This window comes from Myiozetetes cayanensis, unplaced genomic scaffold (assembly GCF_022539395.1).
Source record: "Myiozetetes cayanensis isolate MyiCay16 unplaced genomic scaffold, myiCay2020 scf6-25, whole genome shotgun sequence".
In the NCBI taxonomy this organism is placed as follows: Eukaryota; Metazoa; Chordata; class Aves; order Passeriformes; family Tyrannidae; genus Myiozetetes; species Myiozetetes cayanensis.
In genome coordinates this window covers 45,604,951-45,630,832 of record NW_026087853.1, presented here as the reverse complement: position 1 = coordinate 45,630,832, position 25,882 = coordinate 45,604,951, and the positions used below count along the sequence as shown (strand labels likewise).

General features: G+C 38.0%; 1 protein-coding gene across 1 annotated transcript in view; it reads right to left on the bottom strand.

Annotated features, from left to right (window-relative positions):
* Positions 1 to 25,882, bottom strand: part of MUC5AC (mucin 5AC, oligomeric mucus/gel-forming) — an 84,348-nt gene that overhangs the window by 18,230 nt on the left and 40,236 nt on the right. The window contains 5 exon segments of the mRNA XM_050336703.1: positions 96 to 186; positions 818 to 932; positions 1,310 to 1,571; positions 1,975 to 2,040; positions 2,972 to 3,034. Of these exon segments, the coding sequence (XP_050192660.1) occupies positions 96 to 186; positions 818 to 932; positions 1,310 to 1,571; positions 1,975 to 2,040; positions 2,972 to 3,034 (597 nt within the window).

Genomic DNA, 25,882 nt, shown 5'->3' with positions numbered 1-25,882 from the left:
GAAAGAGGAATGCTGATGATGTCAGAGATTAAAGAATACCAAAAAAGGGATGTTGGAGACCCTGCCAGCCAATTTTTTTTATTTAAAACACTTACTGTTTGAAAAGAATTCATTGTAAATTGGAAAGCCATTGAAGTCCCCACAAAGTCCACAAGTCTGATTGGCATATTTCTCATTCAGTTCCAGCTAAAATGAAGGATAGTAAGTTGATGGAAGTTAATATAAACATTCTAAAATACGTTCAAGACCGCAGAAAAGACTTGCACCTGCTGCCTCTAAGTATTTTTTGTCAGATCTGTGGTATTTTATTTAGCAATTTAATTCAAACCTGGAGGATAGAATAAAGAGCTGGCCTGGATTTGATCTACAAGGCAGAGTAGCTATTGATGCTACTGATGCTACTGACACAGACTTAAGTTTTCACTGCAGTATCTATACTGCTCTCAGCTTCTTTCTATTAATTCTTCATGAAGAAAATCAAATCCACAGCAAAAATGAAGTCCTAGGAAAGTGAAATTCTGCTAGAAATATATATATTTGAAGGGGTAATTAGGCCATATAATAATACCAATAAGTAATTATATAATGAAAGTGATTTTTCATCCTATTTTACTCAGACACCTGCTATCCACTAGGTATAAATCCACGTAATTTTCTTTAGGACTACCTGGATGCAAGCCTATCTTTACTAGGAAAGAACTGCTCAACAGTATGAGATAAGAAGGCAGTAATAACTCCCTAAAGAGATAGGGACTGGCCTAATCAAAGATTAGCTCTACTCTCTGAAGGTGTAGAGAGGTCCAGGAACAGTTCTTACCAGGATGCTGTCATCTTCATTCCATAATAACACAACACCAATTTTGCTGGCAACTTTCACGTAAATGCTGCTTTTCTCTATCGTAATGCCAGATTGACTATATGGCAGTTGAACTCTGGGAAAAGGCAGAAAAAAAGCTAGTTAATATCTGATCCAGATGTTTGATAAGCTTGTTGTATCCAGCATCTGTAGGGATTCTTTTTTTTTTAAGAAAAGCAATTAAAAAATAAGATGGTCCAACATTATCAAATATAGATCTAAATTTGGATCCAACTTCTCAGGATTTTTCATCCAAATTTTATTTTTCAGGTAATATTTCAAGGAAAGATTGATTTTCTGTGATAGGAATTAATAGCATTTTATTTGTTAATTATGTTGGTAAAATTGTCAGATTTATTGAAGAACACATAAATGTTTCTCCTCAAATACACCAAAGTACTTGGCAAGTTTGAAAAAACTTACCAAAACTTGGTAAGTTATGAATAAGCTTACCTATTGCCGTTGATCGTGATAGCACCCTTTGTTAGTTCAGCAACTACACCTTCAAGCTTCATGGTGATACGGTTGATTGTTGGAGCATTTGCCACCACTTCACGCCTAATCTGGATGTTGAAGTCCTCATAGGGAGCGTTGCAATGGGAGGCAAAAACATAATTACAGAGCCCAGGGAAGGAGAATATGTCTCCATCAAAGGTCTTGAAGTGGAAGTTGCCCCAGGTGCTGCATACACGGCCATTGTGAGCAGGATTTGAGGCTGTGAATTAAAACTACATGTTAAAGAATGACTTAAAATTCCCAGCATGGTGAAAATCAACTTCTCCAAGGCTTCATTGGTATATTGAACAGTTTTTGCCTGCCTACCTCCATTTGTTATTTTCTATCTCTCCATTATAATACTTTGTATTCCTTCATCACTCATCTTACATCTGTCACTCATATACCCCATAAATGGTTATAGATATGTTCATCTAGATCTTAATTAGTTATCCACATTTCAGCTGAGACAACAGTTTAGTATTATGTTTCTTAATCACCCTGTTTCTCCTCTTAACTTTCAATGACTTGCTTTACCAGTCTTTCCCCCTTTGTATTAGATTCCTCTGTCTACATCCCCCAAAACTGAACACTTACTGAATACATTAATTTCCTTTACTTACGTGTTATTATTAGATTTGTCAGCATTGATGGGATGATGTTCAACTTTGCTGAAACTGAGAGAGAAGCTAGGGAAAAAAGAAAGAAAGAAAACAAAAACTAGTACAATACCAAAATTTGCACCTAGGACAGACCTAGAAAGGACTAGACAGTTAATATATTAGATCCAATGAAACAATGTTTTATGCCTGTTTTATTTTCCACAGGCCATGGGCCAGGTTGAAAGTGCATACTAAAATTCAAACTCAGAATAGTTAAATCATAGGATATTGCTTTCAACTGTGATGATCTGCATTTTCTACATTTTAATTTTGACCCTTATATGAAACCCAGTGTTGCATTAGGAAGGCAGAAATTCACAGCTCTGCGTATTGGAGTGCTTCAGACACACTGAACAATACAAAGGGCTAAGCTGTACAAAATTAGCCTCTTACTGGTACAAAAGCGTAGCTGCCTCCTTATTACACCTCCTCTTTCTAAGGAGGGAACAAAAACCTCAATTATCACATTTGCTCTCTGTTTTATATTTTTCTGTTGGGGACCAGAAATTGGTTGTACAGGATGGTCACGAATCATTACATGGTGAAAATCAATGATGATAGACTGACATTTTGATTTTCCAACATCAGCCACTGACTTTACAGCAGACTAAAGTGGTCTCATTTCCTTCTTTATAAGAAACCAAACATCCTGCACATATATTCCACTTTGATTTTTATATATACATGTTCATGCACATATGCATACAGCCTCTACAAACACACATCTGTTTTCTTAGTTAACTATGATTATACAAATATAACCATACTCTGTGTTGTGCAGTAGTTGGTGTCTAATAAATCTATTACTATTCTTAGAGAGAGAGAGACAGGCTTGTTAATACACATTTCTCTTTATTTGACACTACTGGCAATATGCTAAGGAGTTTTTTTTAGGCATTTTTAGTATTTAGTATAGATGTAGTAAATAAGTACAAATATGCAGTATAAATAAACGTACCATTTTGTTTTTGTAGAAGACCCCCAGAGAATTTGCCTCCTATTTGGATTCCAATTTGACCTCCTGTGAAAAAATGGTAAAAAGCATATTAAGAATAATGTCCTGTATCTGAACTTCTAAAGCACTTAGATAGTACCAAAGGCCTCAAATACATCTCTGTAAAATGAAGAGGAGAGTCAATTATTATATCAGAAAAAATGAAAGAGGCTCAAAGATGGTTCAAACTCACATGTTCTCTGCAGAAAACCTTACAGCATCATGCTGTAAGTCTATTTGACCAAGAGTTCTTGCTACTCCACCTGAAGCAAAGACTTTTGAGAAATGACAAACTCTGACCAGAATGCTTTGAAGTCTAGAAAAAGACTGACTCTGATCTCCTTGGTTGGTGCTCTGAGCTCTTGTATTTTGTGAGTAAATATGGCAGGCATTTCCTGTAAAAGTTGAAGGGCTACAACTTTATTTTGTGAAGGACTGAATACAGTCAGCATGCGATAACTGTGCTTGGAACATATTGACTAACATGCACCTACAACCTGCCAAGTCTAAATCCTCACAGGATTTAAGTGATGAAATGACTAAATCTGAATCCTTATCTGGATTATGTGAATGAGCACTGTAGGCTTCTAGACAATTTCTCAGTCAAAGCAGAACTGTCTATGTAATTTAGTCCTAAATTAAGCCTCTTTTCTCCTTACACAACGGGTGAGAAGAGTTGCCTGACTAAGAACTGAATCCATAAGAACCATATCACTGAACTGGAAGCCAAATTGGTGGAAGAGGGGGAAGTGCCATAAATCCCAGTTCCCTTTGGTGTTTATGTTCCTTGCTGAGCATTTTCTTCCCTGAAGAACCTCAGCCCACATACCTCCATGAAAGCTGAACAATTATCTTTGCCTTTAAAAGAACTGGATCAGGAACACCTTTTTTTAAAAAAAGTTATTTTTCTAATATAACTTTGCCAACAACGTGAGCAGATTTAGCGTTTGATCCCAGAGCTGAAGAAGAATGCCTGCTTGAAGGAATTTAAGTCCCCACTCCAAAAGAGAACTCCAAGAGACTTCTGGCTTTGGAAGAGAGGGTTCTGGGCAGCCTCACCATAGCTTGAAGTTGCTGCAGTGTCTGCAGTTTCTTTCAGCTCTAGGCTTTTAATTCTTTTCTCTTTATGTGTGACCCTAGGGATGTACAGAGAAGTAACGCAGAACAGAGCTTAACCTTTTTCCATTTCTTCTCGTTTTTGTGAATAATAGATAATAACAGTAAATAAAGGCATTCATAGCATTATGATTGATGCTCATCAGGTGAGAGAAATACCTCTTTAAGTCTCAATAATAGGACAAAGTTTGCTCTCACACAACACATCTGTAGGAATCTCAGAAGGCATAGAATCATAGAAGGTTTGTTTATTCTAGCGTGGGAACCTTTGTAACAGAACAAAACACTATATACATGTATTTTGGTCTGTTAATTTTTCTCAAGGAAAGGCTTCTGTTTACTCAGCAAATACATAATTCCCAAGGAAATTCTAGCTGCATTGGTTTATTCAGCAATTACACAATGCCACATTATAAAAATAAGTATCTCTCTGTTGTAAGAATAGTTAAGATAATTTACTATTTGATAATCTGCAAACTAACGTAATTATTAAGAATATTTGGATGCATCTTGCTAACCCTATATTGAGCTACCAATCCACATATGCAATTATTTTTATGATCAATTTATAGAAGTTAATATAAAGGCAGGCACAAAATGTTTGAGGAGATGGCATGGGATAGGACCAGTATTCTTTAGTCAGGACACTGGACAGTATTTTCAACAGGTGTGACTCAAATAAAGAGGTGTTTGCTGGGCACTGTCTAGCCATCACTCATTTTTCAAAGCAGCTTAGCAGATTAGCACTGCATGGGAGTGCAGTGCTAAGGAGAAATAACTTTCTTGCTCAATGAATGGCTGAAGATGCTTTTGACTGACATTGCATAACTCTAAACATAAGTTTATATTCTACGTGACTGTTGTATTTTCAAGTAAAATACAAATCAACTTACCAGTAATTAAGTGTTTATTGAACAAACTATAAAGCAGCCTAAAATTGTACTTGCACTTCTCAATGTTTTGGAAATTATATGCAAGATAAATTTACATAGGCACTCTGCAGACTTAAAAATGTTAGCTGACAGGGCAGAAATTACATGAATGGGACTAACTTCTTATAAAGCTTGTAGTCATGCAAGTACTTTCAATTTGAGTGATTCTATTGACTTAACAGGATTACTCATGTTAGTGAAAACTGCCAAGACCAGTCTTGATGGATATAATATTAACAAGAGGAAAAAACCCATACGAAATGATGGATTGTATGTGTCAGATAAATTTCCCCGTCCTGCTCATACTCAATATCTGTAATTTATATATAAATATAAAGGCACAGTTAGTTACTAAAAATCCTTACCATATGAATATTTACTCCTAGTCTCTTTTGCAAAAGAAGTTGCAAGAAACCTTGAGGAATCTCATATTAGCCCCGGGTAGTTGATAAAATATGGGAAAAGATTGACCAGTGGTCTGATCTAGCAACTGGAAAATGCAGTGTTTTAGGTTTAAAAAAACCCATAACATTAATAATGAATCCTAATACAAAATGCAACAGGAATAAAATGCTTTTGTAAGGCATAAGCGATACTGAAAACCTGACATTTTAAGACATGAATAATGGTTCTTTTGGATTTGATCTTCAAGGCTACTTTCCAAACGTAGTTATATACAGAATTTCGAGGCAATATTAAATTAACTCAGTCCAGTTAATAGACACACATTAAATGTCCTATTAAAATATATAAAGAAATCCTATTTAAATGCCACCATCTCTTAAATGAATCAATGTGCATAGTTGTTTAAAATATATTACTAGATCTAAACAGAGCATTTTTTTTTTTTTCCCAATAAAAAAGGTGACTTCTTACCTATCTGATGGACAAAGCACATTGCTAATAGGAAAGCCCATTCTGGTAGCCTTATCCCCCTGCCAAACCCCATCTTGAGTGGAGTTTGGCACAAGGATGTTGGGTCTAAAGTTGATCAGGACCAGTAGTTCACCTGGTGCTTTGTCACTCTTATATAGTAGGTGACTTTGGCTTCAGTCCCAAATTGATTCAGAGAGTGTAGAAAGGTGGGGTTTGGGGGATTTTAGCAAATGAACAGGTAAACAGAGGATGCTCTTCCTTCCTCAGAAACTGGCCAATGGTATTTGCATTTTGGGAGGAGTAAATACATTTACGTGCGTATTCTTTGTTAAGGTTCATTCTAATAAAGAAATATAACATGATTGCAAATAAAACACAACTCCTCCTCCACACATGGCAGGTCCTGGAACAAATTTAATTTGGTGTTGCTTTACAGTTACGCAGATGGCATGCAAGTAACTGTTCTAAGTTTTTCAGCACTATAATTGATGCCAGGGATCACTGGCAAAACCCCACTGATTTCTGAAGTCTTAGGAGGTGTGGAGTATTTCATATGTGGGGACCCAGCATTAAGAAGTCGCTGTGTGCTTATTGGGGCAGCTAATCTTGTAAAAAGAACAGAATAATAACCCTGAAGGGTCCTGCACTCTCACATAGTCACTCAGTGTATGCTATGAAATTCCTTTGAGTGGCACTGACAGGCATTGGACATCCATCTCATTAAGACTGAGCCAACTTCACCTGTGCTGTAACCTACATTTGTTAGAGGTGGGCTTAACTTGGGAATTTACTTCTCAATTCTCTGTATAATATGATTTTGCCTTCTCATAGAAAATGTCAGAAGTAATTTCAGACAGATAGACAGCCTTATACCAGCTTCACAGGTCTAAAAAGATTGATTATGGCCTGTGATTATTATCGCATTTTTTCAGTATCATTCCTGTTTATTTCCATTCACATCCATAGAGTTAGGAGAACTACAAATTAGAGAAATAGGCAATGAATGAAGCCTATAAGGCTTGCCAGTAAAGGTTTAACAGACCTTTTTTGCTGAGCGTTGGCTTTTTGCAGTTTGACTGGATCATCATTTCAAAGGCAGGAACGAATGCATACTACGATAAACACGGACAGTATTGCTACTTCATGTCACTTTATGCTTCTTAGCTTGGCATTGGGGATAGGTAGGATGACTTGCTCTGGGCAGATTTCTGTCTCTTTCCAAGGTCAATAGACCTTCCTTTAATACAGTAAAAGATGGACAAAAGTATTCAAAGTTAATGAAACCATTCTTTTAGAACTGCTAGGTTTGGCAAAAATGAAGCACAGTCCAGTACTTGCTATACACGTAACAGTTTCCCTCAATTCATCTTCAGCTAAAGTCTCCTGCCAGTTTACAGGAATGAAGGCAGCTAATTGGATTAAAAAGTCTTCATCATAAGAAATGGAAGAAAGGCTGCTGCTCAGTGGGGGATATAGGAAGAGGGACCTGGGAGATATAATTGGGATGGGGGAGCCACACGAGTAAGGAGCCAAAAAAAAAATATATACTGAGATGTGCAGAGAGGATGTGTAGAAAGGACTTTGGGTAAAATAGGACAGTTTTACCTTCCACGTGTCTGGTAAGATTCAGTTCAGCAGTCTCACTGATGTTTATTGTTTCTGCAGGGGAAAGAGACTAAGGCTGGAAGGTGTTCTAATTGTAAAATGTGATCCCAGCCAAATGCCTAACTCCCTTGGCTTCTTATCAAAATCCTCTCCTGCAATTATACATTTTAAAATATTTCCGTAAAAGGATAGGAGAGTGTAATACAATATTCCTTTCAGGTATTACTGAACAGAATAGTATAATTTTCTTCCAATTTATTTCAGTTCAGCCCATATTTCCACTTTTGTTTAGCTCTAAATATATCAGATCCTCACTATATTATAAAATAAAAAAATTAGTTTCTTTATGAAGTTTTATTCGATTTGATTTCTGAACTGAAATCAGTGGTAGCTTCCTATGGAAATGTTGAGGTACTTAACATTTTGGCCTTCTACAGCATGAAACATTTTCTCTGTCAGAATGTCCAGGATGTTTAATGAAGTTACATCTTCATAATCAGTAGTAAGCTGTTTACACACCCTAGATCTGTATCTTTATGCTTCAGCAAACGAGGAGAAAAGAAAACACTGCATTTCCTGCCCATAGAACATTGTTTTATTCTGTGTCAGTACTCCTAATGAATATAAATTCATCTGTACATAGAGAAGGCAAATGATTTCTTGTTTACGTTACCAGTTATCAATATTAAATAAATATACTCTAGTCTCACTTAAACAATTAAATAAGCCATCCAACAAACTAGGCTTTGAGCAACTAATGTGCATATACCTTTAGCAATAGGCTACTTGTGATGGCTAGAAGTAGCAGAGCTTTCTTCCCATGTCAGGTACACCCACCTCTGCATGAAAGGCTTAACAGAGAGTCAGGATCTTCTTGTGTTACTTTGGAACAGAGGGAGTTTCTTATTTTCCATTGGGTGTATTAGGGAAAGGGAATACTGATAAAGCAACGAGCTTTCTGAGGGGGCAATTGGTGCTTTTCTACTTATCTGTTAAGGTGAGGAAGGTATCTATACCTAGGATGACTAGCTGTGTCACTGGGGTCAAGGCTGCTTTTTCCTTTGTCCTGTTTCTTCTACTGGAGCTGTTGCTAAGCAGAGTGTTAATATCAAACACTTTCATTTTCTTCTAACACAGTTTTTTGTTTTCACTCATTATAACTCTTTGTGACTAAAGCAATGCATATCAGACTTGAATATGCTCTTTCACTAAGCATTTATCAGTTCTCGGTGGTTGTCATGAAGGCTGTCCCAGTTGTAGTCAAAGGTGTTCTTCAAAAGATGTTGTCCAGATAGCTCTCTCAAATCTTTATATGTTCTGGAGTTGTTATGATTGCTACTGCTTAGACTGAAATTTTTGATCTCCAGGGAATAGTGACAGTCACATGATGTTCTAATATTCAGCTTATCCAACCATACAACCTCTCTCTCTTCTTCCCTCTCCACCACAAGCAGAGGGTAAAATTGTTAATAGCTTAACAGGTACTGAAGAAATTCAAGTCACTAAAGTTAGTTGGCTCATGAAATTTTGAAAACTATCAGGTTATGACATTTTACTGATTGCTGGGGGAATCACATCTGTAGATAAAAGTATCACAAACCCCAGAAAGGTTTAAGTAAACATACTCATTGGTCACATGGATGGTTGTTCCAAGTGGTTATTGTATATTAAAAAAAAGTAATTCAAGTACTTTTGTGTTTCCTAGAGAGTTATCCTCCTTACCTACTTAGTAGGTAGGAAGGATAAAGCTCTCCTCTTCAGTTGTATGAGGGGAAAGAAATCCCATAAGCACGTTTTGATTAAAACCAGAAACTTAAGTGGCTGGTTTTATTGTTGATGTACACCAGGAATACACTAAGGGACCACTGTTTTTGGTATTGCCTAGCACTAACACAAAGGACTTGTGTTCCAAGAGGGAAAGTTCAGAGAGATGTTGAAAGAATTATTGATTCTTTTCTGCGTTTCTTGCTGGTTTTCTGAGTTTTAATATGTGTGAAACCCCAGAAGCTTATCTTGACATCTCAGCATCAACTGACGTGGAAATTAATTCAGGACAGATCTGTAGAGTTGACAGACACCAATTACTGGAAAGTTACTGGAAGTTATTGGAAGTTAATTGCAAAAGCCAAGAATGTGGCTGACAAATATTCTACTCTTATTTTGATCTTGTATCAAAAATACATACAAATGGATTGATCACTAAAACAGTAACAGTAAATTAAATAATTCTGAGTATGGATGTAATATCTCCAATTTTACCTTTTCCTTTTGGTTTCTTGCAAAGAAGTAGGGACTAAACTTGAGACATTGATTATACTAGTTTAATGTAAAATTTCAAATGTCAGATAAAATGTGAATATCATATATACTATAAATACTGTAATTACAACCTGAAAGCAGGTCATATAATATGAGGGTGGCAAAGGTAAGCATTCAGAATTTAGGTAGTGGTAGTGTTAAGGCTCTTAATGAAAGTCAAATTCATTGGCTTTCTGTGTTCAAACTACAACTCCATTAGTGTTAAGAACTTCTACCTCCTCACAACTGAGAAAAACCAGAGATAGCTGGGACCTGGGTTTTGCTCCTGGGTTGGGTTTGTGTCTGTGCATTGTGCCTCAGATCTGTGAAGTCCTTGCTTGCCATGTCAGCTGGCAAAATGAAATAGTTGGATTGGTCAGAGAAGAGACTATGGCTGTGTGGAAAGTAACGTAATGACAGCGTACAATTAACGTAAACTAAGTTGGTATTAGCTTAAGCAGGGCATCCGGCACACCCTCTCAGCCTAGCTCTGTAGAGGTTTAGTTGCTGTCCTTGGCTTGTCCTGCTCAAGCTTTTCTCACCTTTCTCTGATAGCCTCAATCATTCTTTCCTTTCATCAGTCTACAGGTGACTGATGCAAGAAAGTAATAGAATACCTCAGCCTTCTTCATATCCCTGTTAACCAGGTCTTCTGTTTTCTTCCAGAGAGGGCCCACAGTTTCACTAGTCTTTCTTTTATCACCCACATGCCCTTACAAGGTTTTCATGTTGCTGTTGAAATCCCTGGCCAGGTTTAATTCTATCAGCTTTCCTAACCTGATATCCGATTGCTCTGACAATCTCTCTGTGTTCTTCCCAGGCTACCTGTCCTTGCTTTGACTCTCTGTAGACTTCCTTTTTGTGTCTGAGTTTATTCAGGAGCTCCTTGTTCATCTCTGCAGACCTCCAAGTGCTTTTGCCTGATTTCCTCTTTGTTGGGATATATTGCCCCTGAGCTTGGATGAGGTAATCCTTGAATATCAACCAGCTTTCTTGGGCCCTCTGGGGCTTTATCCCATGGTACTCTACCAATCAGGTTCCTGAATCAGACAAAATCTGCTCTCTTGAAGTCCAAGCTTGCTGTGCACCCTCCTCTCTGCCCTAAGGATCTCGAGCTCTCCACCATTTCACGGTCACTGCAGCAGGCTCCTAGAAAAGCTGCCATGTCTTGTCTTCTGTCAGTATGTTTGGGTGCCATTTTTTAAGGTTGGGAAAATTCATATATGTATGTACTGAATCATTTTTACCTTGTTTAATGTACTTAGGTTCATTGTTGTATTGGTTTTGTGTCTCAAGGCTTTCATACCAGGGAGACTACAGGGGTGACTTCTGTGAGAAGCTGCTGGAAGTTTTCCCCATGTCTGACAGATCCAGAGCCAGAGCCAGCTGGCTTCAAGACAGGCCCACCACCGGCCAAGGCTAAACCCATCAGTGATGGTGGTAGTGCTTCTGGGATAACATAACGGGAAAGAAGTTAGTGCACAGAAGCAATTGCAGCCAGAGGAGTGAGAAAATGTGAAACAACTCTGTAAGCACCAAGGTTACTGAAGAAGTAGGGGTACAAGTGTTCCAGGTGCCGGAGACGAGGTTCCCCTGCAGCCCACGGGGCAGACAGTGGTGAGATGGCTGTGCCCCTGCAGCCCATCGAGGTCCATGTGGAGCAGAGATCCACCTGCACCCCACAGAGGACCCCATGACAGGGCAGGTGGGTGCCTGAAAGAGGTTGTGACCCCATGGGAAGCCTGTGGTGGAGGAGGCTCCTAGCAGGACCTGTGGAACCATGTAGAGAGGAGCCCGTGCTGGGGGAGAAATGGGGACCTGGCATTGAGCCACGATCAATCCAGCACAATCGTGCACTTAATTCAGCTGAAAGCATAACTTTTCTATTGTATATGCTGTCTGAAAACTCAGCTGGTACATTTTTCACCTGCAGTACTTGCTTGGTTCTCACAGTGTTAGGATGATGTTTATTGCTCTTGTTTGTTTTGTCTAACTGTATTTTCATCTTGTTTTCTTCTACTGCATAGTGCTGAGTGTACTTTTCTGGACTAATATCAGTACCAATGCTTTGCTATCTTTTTGGCACTTTATTATGTGTTTGACACTACTGTGCATTTCCTTTGTCTGTGTATCTTTTCTTTATTTCATAAATTGCTTATCCTGTGGGATACTAATAACACACATCAGCCAAATCTGACCTTTTGAATCCTTGATGGGAGACTTAGATACAGCTAATTTTTTTATTTTGTTTCCTGCTCCACAAGCTTGGCATAACTGTTTCTTCTGTCCAAATAATTGTATGTAGCCCCTCTTTTTAATTTTTTTTTTTCCAAATCACCCTTGAGTTTTTATTTGCATTCTTTGCCTACTTCAGAATCTGCTGTTGAACACATTTTGGTGTATTTTTCCTTGTGAGGCTTTCTCAATGATAATTTCTCAACGATAATTTCTCAATGATAATTTCTACATATGTTCCTTGAAAAACTGTTCAGATTTGAGTATGCTTGTTAGTGCTGCACATCTCCTCAAAGGTTGACACACTAAGTTTATGTCCATATTAGTAGGTGACTTTTAGTTCAGTCTGAGTATTGTATGAGGGATCAAGGCTCTATGTTTAATTCCTGTTTGCAGTGCTGACTGAGTTAAGAGGCTCAGCTAAACTTCTGCCTAAGGAGTCAAGCTTATCATTCCATATCTCCTTGTCTCCTTGTTCCTCAGATCAATGGAAGTTACCACCCTGAGCAGACAAACAACAACTGAGCAATTCAGTTTCCAGTTCATGGTTCTTCTGCTTCCCCTTCCTCTCTCTCTCATCAGTACAGAATATGAGACACATCTACAAGTTGAGAAGTCTCAACACAAATTAACTCCTGGAACAGCCCAATTTCAAATAAAAGCTCAATGCAGACAATTTTTTGTGGGCTACCAAGTGTGAAGCAGAGTCCAAGTGTTTTGAGACAGCTAATGCTAATTGTCAGTGCAAAAAACCACAGCAGTTCCTTCTGCTGCTCTCCTCTGTGACACTCTGTTCTACCCCACAAGTTAAAATGTGGTTCCCAAGAATTTAAAACCCACCTAAAGCAGAGTTGTTGCTGTCTCCTTTTTCCCTGCACAGGCTACATATGTTCATTTCCTCCCTTGCTCCAGCCTTTGCACTCTTCTAACCCACAGTGAACCAGGTCAGTGAATGTCCTGGCTCCAAAATTTCATTACCTTTTCATGCAAGATTATCAATTATGAGTTTGATTCTTTTCTATAGTTTTGAAAAATATAGAAATCAATATGGCTGATGGTTTGTTGTTTCTCCAAATTCTTGGGTACATGAACTGAAAGCATACTTTTTAGTGATAACCTATTTGTGGCTTGAAATTTTTTGGAGGGAGCTTCTAGGTCTTCATACAAGCCCTCCTCATCTTTTTGTAAGACATCTGAATAGTTCAGAACCACCTGTCAGCCTTTTCTCCTCCCTACTAATTCTGTTTCCATCTTAATTTTCCTTACTGTTTCCTATTTCAAATTCAGAGCCCTTCTTAAATTCACCATAAGGCTCTTAAATGTGCATCTGTCTGTTCAGGGACAGGGAATCAGTGTTCTAGTTTAATTCCTTTTCTTATATATAGTCACCTTTCATCAAATGCTTCCTAAAAGTAGGATTTTCTGAATCCCTAGGCATTGTCCTGTACATAAGACTTCACAAGAGGTGCCATATCCATGAGGCAGAAGGGCTGGGAGCCTTGTAGCTGTGACTACATTGCTTGGTTACCTTGCTCATTATGTCATCTGTCAAAACACTGGTAACTTCTAGATGTTGAAAACACAGTCCAGCCTGGTGGTGGGTACACCACCTGCTCTCTGAGTATGTCCTTTAGCCAGCAAACTGAATAAGAGAGGCAAAGAACAGATGTGAATTTGGTACTATTTCTCTTGCCCCAGTCTAGTAAGACAAAGAAGATAGGCAGGAATAGGGGTAATCAAGCTTCTGCTTCCCACAGATCACAGCATCACCCTTTATTTTCACACCAAGCAAGAATTACGGTTCAGCAAAGTGCTGCCTGCCACTGCTGGGGCAGATAAAGCAGTCGAACTGAGTTTCAAACCACTTGCAACTCATTTAAAGTACTTAGGAAACAAAAGCTGGTTGTTTCTGACTATGTTTGAGTATAAACGTGGATAGGACACAAAGCACAGTAAGAATCTTCGTGTGTCTTTGACTGCACTGCTTGACTAATTCTAGTTGCAGCAAAAGGTTTCAGAGTAATAGATCTGTATTGATTGCTGTTATTATTTTACTGCTGAGGTGAGTTTTAAGTATTGTTCTTTACAAACAGAAAGAAAAAGCAAAGCAACTCACACTTTGTTTAAATTAATTACCATTCTGCATGTGGTATTTAAGGGCCAGTCAAAGCAGAGTGTTGATGGATCTCAGGCAATCAGGCTTTGCTCTGGGAGAGGCTACAAGTCACCCATTTTGTTTATTATTTGCTGATCATAACCATTGGTGTATGCAGACATATGCATGCTGCTCTGCTAGTTTACCATAATGAATATATTGGAACTGTCAAAGGAGATGATCCTGATAGCTGTAAGGGGGTTAGAGTTTTCACTTCTAATTTCAAATTGCAAAGAGAATTTGAAATGAACCAGGCTTCTTTTCTTCTCATTTTTCTGACATACATCTGCAATGAAGGGAGTTTAACAATTTTATTTCACCCAAACTCAACAGTACTTTAGGATCACATTCAATAATGGATGAAATTATTGAATTTGTGGAAAATTTGCAAAGAACAGTAAAAACTATTTTTGCAGCTTTCTGAACATAATGATCAAGATTCTGATCTCATTTAGATTCTTGCATGTCATAGCCAAAAGTACTGAGGTATTCTGCTTACAAATAAGAAGCTTGAGAATCAGATTAAATGCAGATAGTATGGTATTAAACTGACTCAGTGAAAACAGGAAGTTATACAATGCTGAAGAGGTGGTCTGAGATCCTGAAGGTCATCACCTAAATACCTGCCTGTCACAGGTTCTTTATGAAGTTCATGTCAGTGTACACAGGATCTCCTCACATTTTTGGATTAATGCGTAAACTGTTTGGATCCTATGTAGGATAGAGTAGACTTTATTATGAAGCCCAATCCCTGGGAATAAAAATCTTGCTGCCATATCATTGCTGTTGCTGAGCTTGTTGGTTATCTGACAGGAAATAGCAGACAAGGGTGTGAAGGTCTACTGCTGTGAATTCACTGCTGTGAATTTTTCTCCAACCGCTCTACCTTTTCTTCACTGATTTATTTCCATGCATCATACTCTACAGCAGCCCTCACTCCTGTGCCTAAATCTTCGAGCTCTGTTACCCACAGACAGCAAACAGCCTTCTCTGCAACTCCTACTAAACGGCCTTCCAACTTCTTTTTAAATCCAACCTGAGCTGCCTGCAACATCACTGCTTGTGCTTCTGTATTTACCCTCCCTATTGCTTTGTAAACCCCACCACATACCACCATTTCATGCTTCCCAATCCCTCATGGAAGTCAGATCCTTGGACAGATGCTTGCAGTGTACTCCTGAAGCAGCCTCTCTTCTCAATTATTGTTTCTGAATGCAGAAACATGTTTTGCTCCTCTAATAAGAGGGAATAAAGAGGGGTATAATATGAGTATAAAAGAAGTAAGTATTAGGAAATATCAAGACAGGAATTGGAGAAGCAGAAGTCCAATTGTGTTCCATAAAGACATGTCTTCCAGCCCTGATAACAACAATTCCCAGTTACAGTTTATTGTAGCTCAAGTAATTACTCAAATCTGTTAACTATTCTTTTGTTAGCATCTGAGTCATGAGTAAATATCAAAGTAGCTTATTAAATCACATTGCATATAGAAGTGCTTGAAATTTCCCATCTCAATGAAAAAAAGAAGATAAAAATATGTTCATTACATTTTTCTTAGGGTATTCCATATCCATACTGCCTACTATCCATAGCCACAATAAGATAGTGTAAGTCATTGTCTATGCAGAGCATAATATTTAAATTCATATACCCAGTGCTTATGACTAAGATGAAGTGATTTAAGCAACTTGTTAAGCTCTCCGAACCCATCTGTTAATGGGGTACGTCAAGCAATGGAACTGTTTAAAACCACTGTCAAGTCATTCTAAGTACTTGGGAAACAAAAACTGGGCATTTCTGTTTATGTCTAAGTATGGACATGGGTAGGACACAGTTTACAGTAAGAATCTTGACGTATAATGCAAGAAATTTTCATAGAAAAAGTGTAAAAATAAATTTTCTCTACTTCAGAATCCAAGGAGCGGTGTGATCATTAACAGGAACGTGGTAGGGCTATCATCTCTTACAGAAGTGGTTATGGCAGTCTGCTTAGAGTCAGGAGTCATTGGATTTACCAGCTATAGGATGTCCTTGCAGAATGTCAATGTGCAAAATTTCTTTGTGTGCCGGACTTCTCTATCTATCCCTGGCTACATAATTCCTGGCTACATATTTTTTTATAAATATCTCAGGAAGGAATAAACAAATTCTACATTTACATCTTACTCTGATAGGAAATCAATATTTGTTGCTCCTGGAGTAAAAAACCTTATTTCTTGAAAGTTTCCAATTTTAAATGCAAGCCCTTTTCTCCATATTTTCGTGTGCTGAGGGTAGGAATGGGTTCATCTGTCTGCAATGCCTTCGTTATACTTTGCCACTAGGAGCAAATAAAGTACCTTTCAGGTTGTCCTAATCTGAGCAAAGGAACTAGTCCTCTCTTGTTTCACTCATGGAAGAAGTGTTTCACCTCCCTCACCTGGAGGCACGGGCATTGCCTTACTATCCTTTGTGGCTCACAGCAGCCCTGTGTTTGGTACAGCAGTTCCAAGACATTTCAAACTACAATTTCACAGTAATGTTTAAAGTTTCAAGCCACAAATTTGGTCAAGTCAAGGACTTTCCAGGCACATTTTAATATCTGAGAGATAAATTGACTTCTTTTCTGCTCCCTTTCCAGTTGATAAGGAGTTTTCCATTGTCTTCAGTTTGAACATGGTCATGTCAACTGGGAGACTTTTTTATGTAATAAAACATATTTTTGGATTAACATATACACACCTTAATTATGAAGTGTAAGGTGGTCTCAATCACAGACCATGCTGTATATACACCTGGACAATCCAGTGTGTTTTTCCATTTTATGCTACTTATTTCCTAACAGAAGCAAAATCCTACGTATATCAATGATCATCAAGATCGATGACAAGCGAGACTTTGAGAAAGAATTTCCAGTTTGATCAGTCATGAAAGAACTGAATGAGCTCACTCTGTACATAAGAGACATTAGCTGTACCCAAAAAGACATCTGGCTCTAGAATTATTTACTAGGATATTTGTGGATCAAAACCATTTGAAAGTTCTGAATGGAGCAAAACCTTTGGCATGTTATATTTTGAAACCAAGGAGAACAGAAGAGAACGTCAGGAAACTTGCATGGTTGTTCTTTTGGGCGTACCTGCTAATTAGTCACTATTCTAGCTAATATTTGCTCATAAACTGAAAGTAATGCAAGTATATTTATGCATGTGATTTAGTCAGTTCTACACCAAAACTTACTTTAAAAACAATTTTCCTCAGACCATTTTTTATCCAATGGCCCTTGAATGTTAATGTGGGAAAGTTATCCCTGTGGACTTACAGGCAGGAAGATTATCTGAATCATTTTAGTGAAGATCACCTTGGGAAAAGAATTGTCTTTGGATATTTTTTTTCCTGTGGTCCAGAAATCCAGATAGTTAAAGTCATGACAAATTTTCACAAATTCATATTTTTCTTGAATTATGCTAATTTGCTAACACATAAGAATTTTCACTTGTATTTTAGTGATTAGCCTTCTAGCTCTCTTCTATCCTCTGTTATTCACATCTGGATAAGAATTTAATATATGTAGAACATTATTCACCTCCCATTGAAATCAATGACAAGACTTCTACGGAAGCTCATATAAATTTTATTAATCCTTTAATAATGTATACTTTGATAATAATTGTATCCTTTCCCATGTGGGCTTACTAAGTGGGCAAAGTGCTTCCTATTGCAAGGCAATGTATAATGCAGAATCACAGAAGCTGAATGACTGCATATCTACTGATATGAATTATTAGCCTGAATCATCCATTTTACATTAGCTTGAACATAACTGACTCCAGTTTTTGATTTGCTCCTGAATCTTTGTTATATCTTTACTTTATAGCACTACCAGATGTGATTATACAACATTTTCCATGCAAAGACCCTCTTTTCAATTGCTATGATTTTGTCAAGATTTTAATGCCTTCTAATGTCTTAAGTAGAGACTTTATAGACTTTTGATCTACTTGTGCCAAGTATTTTTGGAAAGAGGAGGCAGAAATACTTCTATCAGAATGATCCAGCTGTCTAGAACGTGGCAAGAGCATGAATTGTTTGATATATCTTTTAACAAATCAACATATTGCAGCATGATGGAATTTGGTGGGATCTTGCTTCTGTTTGAAAATCATGCCTTGTCAACTACAGTTGAAAACCAAAACACTGTTCATTAGAATTTACCAGAACTCGTACAAGTGCTGATGCCATCCCAGGGTGTTATGTTTAGCTCAGAGAGATCCTGGTATTTCTATTGTATGGTAAAGCATTTAATGGATGCCAAATCAAACTCTTAACCTTTCTGTAATTCAGCAGAAAAGTAAACTAGGTACTGGGAAACAGAATCAAAACTTTCTGATAAACATGTTTGTTTTGCTAATAAGTTTGTGGCTTTTTTCCCCCCCAACACTAATGTAAGACAAGACCACTGAGTTGATGTTTCTTTTACCCAGATGAGAATTGCTTCCACTCTGCGCATTGAGAATAAAAATGAACACAAGTAGATGAGAGAAAATGTCTACCCAACCCGAACCCTACCTGTGGCAGCGGCCAACATAATGTCAAGGACAGAGCTGAGCAAGCACAAAGTGATGATAATTTTGACAAATACCCTTGAATGCTCCACAAACATGTGGCTCAGGGGATCTTGTTGTGATTCCTTTGGGTCCACTATCTCTATGGCTTTGTCATTGGTTTTGCTGTTGTTATTAAGTTAAAAGGCATATGGATTATGCTTGTAATCGGTATGGAGAAAAAGTAAACAAAATGCAAGCTAAAAGACCTTTAACTTTCTTTAAAAGTTCTTTAGGACTAGCCTGTTTCACAGACTTCATGACTTTCTGTTGCAGCTCAACTGTTGCCAGCACATGAGTTTTCTCTTCACTGCCCCTTTTTGTTTTGGCCTTTGCAGTTGCTGCTACTGGACTATGAGTGTGACAGCATCCTCTTATAGAAGCCAAAGGGAGACAGAAAATGGAGCACAGGCTGGGAGAGAGGGAGAGAGAGAAAATGGGACTTGGGGATCATACAGAGAGAATACCTAGAAAGAATGAGTGAGGAGACAGAATGCAGAAATGTGTCAGAGGAAGTGGGTACATATGGATGAGTGAGGAAGTTGAGATTGTGTGTGAGGCAGCAAGTGACAAAAATTAATGAGATATGTAACTATTTCTACCTGAAGATCCTGGAGCCAAACTAAACCAAACGCAACTAAAGATACTGGCTGGCCTTTGTGACTGAAAGAGTTAAACAACTTGGTGTTGTTCCTTTCTGTTCTGTTCTGGGCAAGCCATGAAAAGGGCGTCATGCTTCTGAATTTTATTTGTCTTGGAGGTGGTGCACGGACATCCTTGTATCTCAGTCTCCTTTAAATGACATTGCTTATTGGAGTTTAATAAAAGCTTCTGTCACTAGTCAGCTTTGATCCCTCCCTCTGTTTGGTGACTACTGTTCACTCCATGAACACTCTGACTACTGTCTGAAAACTATCAGAGAAGGGAGCACACTACAGAAATAACCAGCAAAATCCTGGCTTCAAGCAGTTGTCTGTTTCCTTTCAGCTTCATAACAGCATAAGTAGTCTTAGATGCTTATTACTGTTCTCTCTCTCTCCTCTCTTCCGTGTCTTTTTGTTACGTTTTATCTTTAGGAATTCTCTCGTTTCACGTTTGTACTGCAAAGCAGAGAGTAATTCTGTGCTCTTCTACTACAAGCACCACCACGGCTTAATAAAAAAATGGATAAATAATAACAGGAAAATTCGCAGAGACGTAAACATAATTAAAGTCTAATCTAGTTTGGCAAAGCATGCATGAGCGTATTTCAAAGAAGGGATTCAGACCATAGGATATTATGGTGCCTAGCACAGGAAAATCCTGGTTCATGTGAGTGGAGTTCTTGGCTGTTGGGGTAAAACTAATGCCAATGCATGCACTTAGTTTGTTCTGAAATGCCTATGCTATTAAACTACATTTCTGAACAAGCATGTGGAATGGAATTGGGTATTAAGTGGAATCTGACTTTACAGATATCAGTAATCCCAGTTGTTCCAGAGCAGCTATTCATCACTTTAGAATTTCATAAATTCTTAAGAATGTTGCTGAGTTGACAGCTAAGCAGTACCCCACAGCCCTGAAATGGAAATGTTCTTAATGAAATGCAATCAGAAAACTATAAAAAAAACCCAAAAGTAAATGGAGGGGAGTAAAAGAGAAAAAAGAGGGAGAGAGAGTAGGCAGAGTAGAATTGCCCTTCCCTTGTTACTCATTCCTTCCTCTAAAGGAATGTTACCCACGCTGCTGTATGATTTTTGCAGAAATATTTCAACTTAAAGTCCCAATCTGTGTTTCTGCAGCCTTCACGTGGCTTCTAAACAGACTGACTTGATTACTTGTATTGACCTTTTCATCAAGTAGTACATTTTTGATGAGGACTTATTTTATATATCAGTAATTATTTTACAAGGCTCTGATTTGTCAGCATGTGCACTGTGTTGGAGTAGAGCCAAGACCGTGCCTCAAGGACATTTTTAGGCACCAGGCTGTAGGTAATACAACTCATCCACAATGGCAGTCTCTGACTGTTTGCTCTGTACAGATTCAATTTGTGTGACGCTGTTAAATATCTAAGCCTTTGTCAAAGTGAATAGGAGATTTATTATCAGAGATAACATGACAACTACCCTCAACCTTTGCAGATGTCAAGGGCGAAGCAGTTTTTCCAGTTAGAAGGAGGACTTTGTCCGCTACCAGCAACTAATGGCGTCACACCCGTGGATAAAAGTGGAGGACCCTGAAAAATCCTACGGTGAAAACTGATTCAGTAAAACAAACAACCATCACAGCCCCGAACACGCCATTGTTAATTCCAGAGGGACCAATCTTTTCTACTGGGAACAAACCCTCAAGACCCAAGACCCCTGTTGTTTACAGGTAAAATACTGACTGCTTGTTTAGAATTTGATATGCTTGTTGCATGTGCATGTGTCTTATATACAGCGAAATGTGAATGTAACACTCCAATAAGTAAAGAAACACTGTTGCACCAGTACAATGAGCCCCTTTTACATATAACTATACATATAATTCCCAGTAGCACTACTCAGTGTTTAGGGTGTTCATAGTTTAACAGAAATCCACGGAGAAAGCAAGATTTTGAAAATAATTCTAAAATATCTCGGGAATTTTCTTCAAGTGTTGATGATGCTAATGCTTTCCTGAAGCTGACTGTGGGCCAAATTTTGTCCTGACTGAGGAAATCCAGTCTCCTGGCTTCAGCTGAATGGGCTACAAGAGTAGAATTTGGCTGGATTTCACCACTTCCTTAGGCAGATGTATCTAAGAAAAAACTCTCTGATGACAAAGTATTTAGTCACCTTTTTTTGAAGCTCATTGGAGGGCTGTTGAGCTAAAAAGCTCACTTAATTTTTTGAACTGTGCCAGCAGAGCCAATAAAACATCATCTCTACCTACAAACATTATATCATCTGTGACATTCATTTGAGAAAGAAGGCTGGGTAGACTTCAGAGAAGAAGTGGTACAAGTATCTCCAGTTTGATTACTGATAATAAGAGAAAAAAAGTCGTTTGAAACAGCGAAGAACAATAGACAAAAAAATTTGCACTTTCCCTGTAGATCAGTTCCCTTTTGGGATCCTTGGGCACTAACTGCAGAAGGTACTCTTAATGTAAGAGTTCATATACATATCAATGCAGATTGCCTAACAAAGCTGAAGTATCTGAGTCACATCCTAGATGACACATAGCCTTTTGGGAAAACAAAAGGAACAAAATAACCTGTTGCCTTAGGCAAAACACTGTTTGCTATTGCATTGTATAGCAGTTTAAGGTTAACAAGATAGACCATTGATCTTCTGTGCAACTGCTGATAGGTGAATAAATCAATTGCACAGCTGTGAAACTTCCTATGTGCTTCTGAAAGCAGCTCCCGGTGTTTCCTGGAGACTAGTAACAAAGTTTCTTCCGAAAAGTGAGAGCTTTTGAATTTAACTAAAAATATAAACCCACATTGTAAATTTAAAAAGTAATATGTTTAAAATAGGTATTTCTAAACTTTAAGAAGTTGTATGTCAGTAGTCAGAATGAAAATCAGTAGGCTATATCATGTAACAGAAGAAAGGCAATATAATCATAAGTGCAAATACGCATTAAGATACATGATACAATGGATATTAAGGATGAAACAAGACAATGAAACAAAGAATAAATAACAAGACAGACATAGCCTCAAGAAATATAAGCTGAGATAGAATTGCTCTTTCAATAAGGTGGAAAACAGGCTGTCCTTGCATACATGCTTTTGTTTCCTGGTAAGCAACGTATTTGATCTTGGCAGTGAGGATACCTGAGTTCATTGCTTTGACACATCAGGTTCTCAGTAGCACCAGAACACAGGTATGGCACACTTTATGGAGAGGACTATGTACAGCTTTGAGCCTTTCCTGTATTGATTGTCCTGATTCAGCCCAGTGTCCAAACTAACAGAACCGTCAGGTTTGTCTGAAGATCCTGAGAACAGAGCAGAGACATGCTCCCAGCAGAGACCAGGGGAGCATCTGCTAAGGCACAGGTGGCTGTAAAATGCAACCAGGCAACCAGGGTCAGCCAGAAAAAACTGGCTGATATAAACAAAGAGGTTAGATAAAGGACATACCTTCAAAAACCATCTGGATGAATTTTTCTCTTTCTTCTCTTTTAACCTCTTAAGAAGATAAAACTGTACCAAATCCAGTGACGTTAGAAACTGGACTTTATGGAGAATGGACTATGTTCACCTGTGCATAAATACTATGTATATACCACCTGTATAAAAACTGCATGGTGTGTGCTTTGCCACAGACGATATAAGATGGAAGACCACTGCGTGCTCTGTCTGCAGGGGCTGAGCCAGGGCACCACTGCTGGGATTGAGGGGTGTTGGGAAGCAGTTTGCCAGCAGCACTTTTCAACCCTTTACATGTAATCTTGGGCAAGAGTTAACAGGTCACCTTGCTGAGGTGGATTAACTTGTGCTCCACTAAGTTGTTTTGGGGTGGTTGTTCTCTTTCCTCCCTCCCAAAATGCTCTTACAACATGGCTGTGATACATTCAGATAAATTTGTTTCATCTCCTGCTGTTTACTCTGAGCCCTTGTAAAAGGAGTTTTCAAAGAACTGTGTGGGACAGGATGTGATTAGATTCTTTATTATTTAATGGCATTTGTGACTGAATCGTGCATGAGAAATTATTTGTAATGTCTTACATTTATTATATCTTTGATATAAGCTTTTAAAAACCACAGTTGCCAGAATTGAAACAATTTGCTGCTGGGCAACTTTATACAGGTATATTATTTCTGAATGCTTAGCTTGGACACATCACTAGATTAGACTAATCTTAACTAGCTTAAAGTGAATTGACAATTGAAAAAATAAACCTGACTTTAGAAAAATGGCCCCCTCTTCACTCTCACAAATGCAAGAAAGATTGTTATCCTTATGGTCTGCTTTGTGTTTAAATTCCAGCATATGAAGGCCTGATGAATATGTGCTCAAAAAATCATGCAATAGCACCAGTGTGACCACACCAGAATGAGTGAACCAAGGTAGGATAAAGTCTCTGTCTCTCTGGTAACTTTTGCCTACTCACTTATTTCTAACCCTTGTATGTTCCTCAATTGGGTAAGTGAGGTGTGCTTACTGAGGCATTTTGAATTTCAGTGATTTTGTTCAGTTGGGTAGATGAACTGTAAAAAAGAGTCTCTAAGCCATTTTTGTAGTTTCCTGAACGTCTCAGAGATTAGTCACAGTATTTTGTGACTAATTATTTGTATTTTCCTCTGAGGCAAATTGAGATCCTGCTAGTATCATGTCCAGTGTAGTTACATCAGCGTAATGCTGATAAATTTTTTTGTGTGTCTTGGAGTACAGGCTTGCTTTGATGGCCCTGTGGCTTAGTATCACTGTTCTGTGTGAAATTCTACTTCAGAAGTGCAATGATATCTTCTTTAGTACTCAGACTGAAGAGCTCCTAGTTTTGTGAGGTTTTCAGGAGTTGAGCAGACTTGAACTATTCTTTGCCCTGTCTCTGTGGTGTACTCTGAGCCTGGAGAGTTGAGAAGGGGCAGAGGGGAGTAGATCATATAGTCTTTTAATCAGCTGAAGTCCTCCTTGTGCTAAATAAGTGACCAATGATTTAAATGTATTTTACAGTGCAGTTGTGTTACAGGACAACATAGCCCATTCTGGCATTTTTGAGGAAAATTAACTCTCTCCCAGCCCAAACCAGCATACAGTGACTAATAAAGCCCAGATAATATTGGAAATCTTAAAATTGTTTAGGTTGAAAATTTACTTATGTTGAAATCTCAGCTGGGATTGAAATACTGTTTATTGAAATGTTGGTCAGTAAAATCCTGTATAGTATTACTGAGGGATGGATAATATTGATCCCATGGTTTTCTTGCTAAGTGTAAAGGTTTGATCGAGTGCAACATGACAATTTCTTTATTATGAATGTTGTAAAACTACTCCTTGTTATGAGGTATGTGATTCAGTATTGTTTTGTATTATCTTCAGTCGACCAAATTTGGTTCAATTACAATGATCATTTCCTGTAAAATAGCAGATATCTGAATAATGGACCTGAATTCCCATTAGGATAAAGTCATAAAGCACAAAAGCATTCATAGTAGAGCAAATGATAAAACTACATCAGGTAGAATAATCTCATTCTCCAGAATACAGAGCAACCACCAACTAATGTGAATAAGAAATTTAGTTCTGTTGTGACAAGAGCTCATTCTCTGATGACGTTTATTATGCCTTTTCTGCAGATTCTTATGTTGTGCCTGTGTTGCAGTTGGCAGACGTGCTTCAGTAGGTGTCACACTGAGTATCAAGATAAAGCCCAGTTTTGGCCCCAAACTTCTCTAGAGATCAGCTAAATTGCAAGGAGAGTTTTTGAGTGGCTCCTTGCTGAGTGAGAGAACAGATGCAGAGCTGTTCAGAGGTGTATCACATCTGGTATTCTCCAAAACTCAGGCCAGTTTCAAATTTGCCTTGGAATCACACCCCTTTCAAACATTTCTGGTTTGGGTTTTTTTAATGCCAGTGAATCTCAGTAACAGCCACAGGCATATCCTTGTAGGCAGACTAGTGCAAGTACAGAAGCAATGATTTAGTTTCAGGATTGGCCACAAGACTCATGCGATTGTCTACAGTGTTTTGTGAGACTTAGTCCATGAGATATTCATAATTGCTCCTATTTAATAGCTCCATTTTTGACTGCCTGGACAGTCTTTGCTTTCTTAAAACGGAGGGAAGCAGAAATGGGATGATTGTAACAGCAGAAGTTGGAGATAGACAAGGTAAGTTTCTGTCTATTTTAAAAAGAAAAAAAAAAAAAGTGAATAATTGCTAGTAACAAGAATTATTTTAATAGTGTAAACATATGTTTACACTATTAATTACCAAATTAATATTTGGTTACTCATAACCAAACTGTAGTTATAAATAAGAGTTATAGTGAATGCCAAAAGAAATCTAAGACTCAAGAAGGAAGATAATTTTTGAAACAGTAAGGTGGAAAGAAAAAATATGATACTCACAAGCACTGCATCATTTGCAAAAATGTACTTTCTGTGAATTTA